The sequence below is a fragment of the Nuphar pumila genome, chromosome 5 (genome assembly GCF_984573655.1).
Source record: "Nuphar pumila chromosome 5, dmNupPumi1.hap1.1, whole genome shotgun sequence".
Taxonomy (NCBI): Eukaryota; Viridiplantae; Streptophyta; class Magnoliopsida; order Nymphaeales; family Nymphaeaceae; genus Nuphar; species Nuphar pumila.
Window position 1 is genome coordinate 30,491,299 of NC_143253.1, and position 6,000 is coordinate 30,497,298.

The 6,000-nt window shown below is 37.8% G+C and overlaps 1 protein-coding gene across 1 annotated transcript in view; it reads right to left on the bottom strand.

The window, feature by feature from the left end:
* LOC149837281 (uncharacterized) overlaps nucleotides 1-5,456 on the bottom strand; it is a 29,420-nt gene extending 23,964 nt beyond the window's left edge. The window contains exons 1-2 of the mRNA XM_090005940.1: nucleotides 5,295-5,456; nucleotides 3,856-4,272 (exon numbers count right to left, since the gene is read on the bottom strand). Coding sequence (XP_089862066.1) covers nucleotides 3,856-4,248 — 393 coding nt within the window. The 5' untranslated portion in view covers nucleotides 4,249-4,272; nucleotides 5,295-5,456. The remainder of the gene's footprint in view (nucleotides 1-3,855; nucleotides 4,273-5,294) is intronic.
* Nucleotides 5,457-6,000: the final 544 nt, after the last annotated feature.

Here is a 6,000-nt window from a genome sequence, read left to right on the forward strand (position 1 = left end):
CATCTCCATCAATTTCTCCATACTTTTGAATGATGGATCCCAAATATTTGAAATAATCATTCACCGGTATATCTTGCTCACCAAGCTTCACTACACTCCCATCACTACTTCGTTGCTTACTAAACCGACATTCCATATATTCAGTCTTACTCTTACTCAACTTAAAACCTCTAGCTTCCAATGTCTGTCTCCATAATTCTAACTTAGCATTAACCCCAGCTCTAGACTCATCAATCAAAACAATATCATGAGCAAACAACATACACCACGGTACATTTTCTTGAATTGATCTCGTAAGCTCATCCATCACTATCGCAAATAGGAACGGGCTTAAAGCAGATCCTTGATGTAACCCAACCGTTATCGGAAAATTGGTTGTCACCCCTCCACAAGTGCGGACATTGGTTACTACTCCTTCATACATATCTTTAATTATACTAATGTACTTGAGAGAAACACCTTTCTTCATCATTGTCCACCAGAGAACGTCCCTAGGTACTCTATCGTATGCCTTCTCTAAATCAATAAAAACCATATGCAAATCTTTGTTCCTCTCTCTATATCTTTCAATAAGTCGTCTAAGAAGATGTATAGCTTCCATAGTTGATCTTCCAGGCATAAAACCAAATTGATTCTCCGATATCATGACAACCTTCCTCAACCTAGACTCAATCACCCTCTCCCAAAGTTTCATAGTATGACTCATGAGTTTTATACCACGATAGTTTGTGCAATCTTGTATATCACCCTTATTCTTATATAAAGGCACCAAAGTACTCTTCCTCCACTCATTAGGAGTCTTATTTGTTCGCCAAATCAAGTTAAAAAGATTTGTCAACCATTCTAAACCTTTCTCTCCCAAGCATTTCCAAGCCTCGATAGGTATACCATCTGGGCCAACTGCCCTTCTTGATTTCATTTTCTTCAAAGCCTCTGCAATCTCTTTCTTTTGAATCTTGCGCATGAAGTCACGATTTATCTCATGAAAAGGAATGGAGAAGTCTCCAAGATCTTGAGCATGACTATCATTAAATAGCTTATCAAAATAATCTTTCCATCTCTCCTTAATCTCCTCATCTTTGACTAAAACCCTTTGCGTTTCATCTTTGATACATCTAACCATACCCAAATCCTTCGATTTCCTATCTCTCATCTTTGCAAGCCTATAAATATCCTTATCGCCTTCTTTGGTATCCAACTTGTCATAAACCTCCTTATATACCTTAGCCCTCGCGTTTCGAACAACTTTTTTAGCTTCCTTCTTTGCTATCATATACTTCTTCAAATTCTCATTATCACGACTCTTACTTAGATTTCTATAACACTCTCTTTTAACCTTAATAGCTAATTTGACATCCTCGTTCCACCACGATGTATCCTTACCTAGTGGTGCACCGCCTTTAGACTCACCCAATACCTCCTTAGCTACTTTTCTCATACCACCCGCTATCTTATTCCACATTGATTCTGAATCCTCCTCGAGACACCAATCAACTTCCTTAACTACCTGCTCTACAAACATTCCTTGTTTAGCTCCTTTCAGTGCCCACCACTTAATTCTAGGATCTATCCTATGTTTATCCCTTTTGCGGCATTGTCTAATTCTAAGATCTAAAATTAAGACTCTATGTTGTGTAGCTACACTTTCTCCTGGTATAACCTTACAATCGATGCAACAACCCCTATCTCTCTTTCTAAGTAGGAAAAAATCTATCTGACTCGTATTAACCCCACTTTTAAATGTTACTAGGTGAGACTCCCTCTTCCTAAACCAAGTGTTTGCTAAGATCATATCATAGGACAAACAAAAATCTAAAATCCTTTCTCCACTTTCATTTCTTTCTCCTATACCATAGCCTCCATGGATATTCTCAAATCCATCCCTACTAATGCCTACATGTCCATTAAGGTCACCGCCGATGAAAAGCTTTTCTCCATAAGATGTCTCTTGTACTACTCCATCTAAATCTTCCCAAAATTGATGCTTAATTGAATCATCTAAACCTACTTGAGGTGCATAAACACTAATAATATTAATAATATCCGTACCTAATACTAATTTAATAAGTAAAATTCTATCACCCTTCCTACGGACCTCAACTACATTATCTATAAACTGACGACTCATAACAATCCCTACTCCATTCCTATTCCTATTTATTCCTGTATACCAAATCTTATATCCCCAAGGTTCTATCACTTTAGCTTTCTCACCTACCCATTTGGTCTCTTGAAGACATAAAATATCAATCTTTCTCCTACACATAACATCTACTAACTCTACCAACTTACCAGTTAAAGACCCTATGTTCCAAGTGGCTAACCTAATTTTATGGTCTTGGACTAACTTCTTTACCCCCACCCGTCCAACAAAGTGAGGGAACCCTTGCCTATTTGACACCACACCCGGGCGCCGGTGTGACGCATCGCTTCTGGGCGACGACCTAGCAACCCTTGCACATTTATCACTGCCTCCGGGCCTAGAGAGTACAGCGCGTCGCTCAGTAGGGAACGCCCCAACGAAATTCTCATATTGGTTCATTTTCATAGGATATGACAAAGTTTTTATGCTGGCTGTCACAGGCCTACCGCAACCCTCCTCCTTTATCCGGGCTTGGGACCGGCAGTGTATAACTACATAGTCAGACAAAAGAAAATTTTGACAAGATATTTCAAATATTTTTACATATGATATTTGGTGTGCATCTTATGTTTTCTTTGAAATTAAGTCTAGTAATAAATATCTAAGATTTTCAATTTATGCAGGAAGGTGAAAGGAAATTCATAGGGATCATGTACATATGTAATATTAACAAAAAAAATCAATAGCTGCAGATCCAGCAACATATCTTATTGCAAAATTGAAAAAATAAATTTTAAGAAATGTTTAGACCAGAGTTACCGGAAGCTTCTTAGATATGTGGGAAGCTCGCTTCCCGGAAACTCGCTTCGGAAGTGCAATACTCCTTTTTTCCGAAACTTGATGAGAACCTCGATTCCCCTATGCTTCTCCTAAGATTTCCACACGCTTCATCTATTCTTCTTATATATTTTCTTACTTAGCTTTTCTTGTTTTTTATGTATTTTCTCTCACTCTTCTCACTCACTTCCATGTGCTTTCTCTAAATTGGCAGTCATTGTTTTTAGATTTTGTTAAAAAATTAATTTTCACACTAAGAAAACATGAAATTTAATATTTGTCACTTTTACTTTAGTTTTTATTTGTGTTTCATTTTGATTCCCATTCAATTCTTATATTTCTTTTTTTTTATTTCTCGCTTTGCACTTCCTATACATTTTAAAATGCATCACTTCTTGCTTCCGCTTCTCGCTTTCGCTTCTTGTATCGTTTCTCGCTTCTGCTTCCTAGTCTGGCAACCTTGGTTTAGACTACACTAGACAAGCTTTTGGCCTTAATTTTTATATGCATTCATACATTCAAACAACTTATACATGTGCTTTGGTAAATATCAACTTCACTAAATTTTGTGCACCAAACAAATTTGGAAGTACCATGGTGGACCTTTATAATAATTAGCACCACCAAGAAAGTTCTGATAAACTTATACAAAAACATATTAAATGGAGAAATAATATATCGACTGATAAAAAACAGAATTTGTAAAAAATTCAATGGCCCAAAACATGTTTCACGGCTTTGAAATAATTTGTTTTGATACAAACAAGCATACAGATGAACATGCAATTGTCAAGATACAAATTTTTAGTATAATAAAAGAAAATCATATGAAATAACACTCATGAGTACTCATATTGAAACCAAATACCCGCAAACCAACTGACACAGCTGAATCAAATTCAGGAAGCTAAAAAGCAGGTATTACTCTTGCTTACCTTTACCAAAGGAATAAACCAATCTACCAAATCGCTTTCCTTCATCTGAGAACCAATTCGGCATAAAGACTCGACAGCCTTGTCTCTTACACAAGTTTCCTCTACAGTGCATAAAGTCTCCAACGGCGGAAGCAGAACATGAGCATATTCCACCCCTCCCACATAAGGAATAAACACACCCAACTCCTCAGCCATTGCAAGAAGCACTTCGTCATCATCGTCATTGTTCTCACTGAGAAAGGGAATCAACTCCTTCCTAGTTCTCTCCTCACCAAGAGCCCGTGCAATTGTAGACAACCTCCGGATGGAGTTCAGCCGCAACTGAATATCTTCATTTTTCAATTCATCTATCAATATAGCTATTGGATAGAGCGGTTCATCTATCATAGCCATTAAGTTTCCCGAATTTTCTGATAGCTGAAAAGAATAACATAGTATCTTCAAATCATAAAGCTCCTAATGACCAATAACAACTAAGCCCATGGCTTCTAAATTTAAAATAAGATGATAAACCATAAAAGGATAAAGGAAATATTCACAAGAAGGCTGAAGAAATTTAATAAATTTGACTTTTGACCTCTGCCTTTGAATTTATATCTCACAAGAAGGCTGAAGAAAGTTCACTCTTAACAAACACATGAAAAAACACACACCTCAATTCTTTCCGAATATGCATTCCATATTCCATGTATTTGGCGAATCCAAGTTTTGGTTCTATTTGATGGGCTTCAACTCCACTAATCAAGCATGTCAATCGAGGGCTAAGCATGTGAATAGATCTTTGTGCAAATACAAGCCGTAAAACAACATATAAAAGAACCAATTTTTTTTTCTTCATTCACTTTTCTGTTGTTTTTTGCTTCAACTTGATTTTTTTTTCTTTTGAGTAATCAGAGAACTGCAAGTTACAGTAGATGCGACAGTACAGAGTAAAACATATAGAGTATAACGTGAAAACGAAATTACGAGCATCTTTTGCGTCAAGAAAATCATGGCATTTACGATTTGGACAAATTTCTAGCACACGAAAACAGCGTAAGACGAACTCCAACAAAAATTTCTAGATAAAACCAGCATCTTTAGACCACAGCTACCTAATCTAGAAAACACACAAAGACGTTCTCCGAACAGACCAGGCCCAGATCAACCAGCTAAAAAACTCTATCCCTTAAAAGGTTCCACAGAAACCATAGCAGAAAAACTCAATCAAATAACCAGGAAACAAAGAAAGAAGTGAAAAAGGAACAGAGGTCACCGAAAAACAATAGATCTCCAAAGAAACTCCAAAAACCACAAACAACACCAAGGAGCCCACATTCTCCCGATCGGATCGCCCAAATCTCAGATCAACGTCGAATTAACCCGACGAAGAAACGAAAACCAACTCAAGCAGCGAGAACGCCCCCCGACGAGAGAGAGAGAGAGAGAGAGAGACGCACCTTCTGAGGATGGAGACGACAATGGATTGGAGCTCAATTAGGGTTCGAGGGCGTCCCGAATCGATGGGTTTCTGCAGAAAACAGAAATCTAGGGTTTCGTTTCGGGGGGAGATCTGAGAAAGGAGACCCTCCCGAGTTCGTCAGAGAAGATGGGGAAAAAACGATACAATGAAATTGGTGACGCAATTTATATTTTTCACTTTTCCTGCAGCTTTTATTTATTTTAATTTCTCTTCGAGGAGTTGTTGCGTGAGCCCCGAGCTTACGTAAGTTGGGTAAGCGACTCTGATTAGGGATTAAAATGGATCGGATATGGATCGAGCCAATTTTGACCCGATAATGAACCCGAGTTTTGATGGGTAGGTCCATTTACGATTGTAGCGTGACTTGGATCTTAGAGTTCCAGGTGCAGTTATAAATTGGGTCTTGTCACAACGGATCTGCTGAAAAGGGGGTAAACATATTGATTTCGTGTGAAAATTTGTAGATTTGCTCCGAATTGAATCTAATTTTGTTTAGTTGATTTTGAATCTGATCCAAATAGACACAAAGACATCTGTTTCACATCCAATCAGGAATCAGATCTAGAATATCTGGATATGATAATATGGGTCAGATCCAGTTCAAACCCAAGTCGAACCTCGGACCCACTTGCATAAAATAATCGTAGGTCATACCATGCTTTCTTGATCCCTCAACTAAGTAC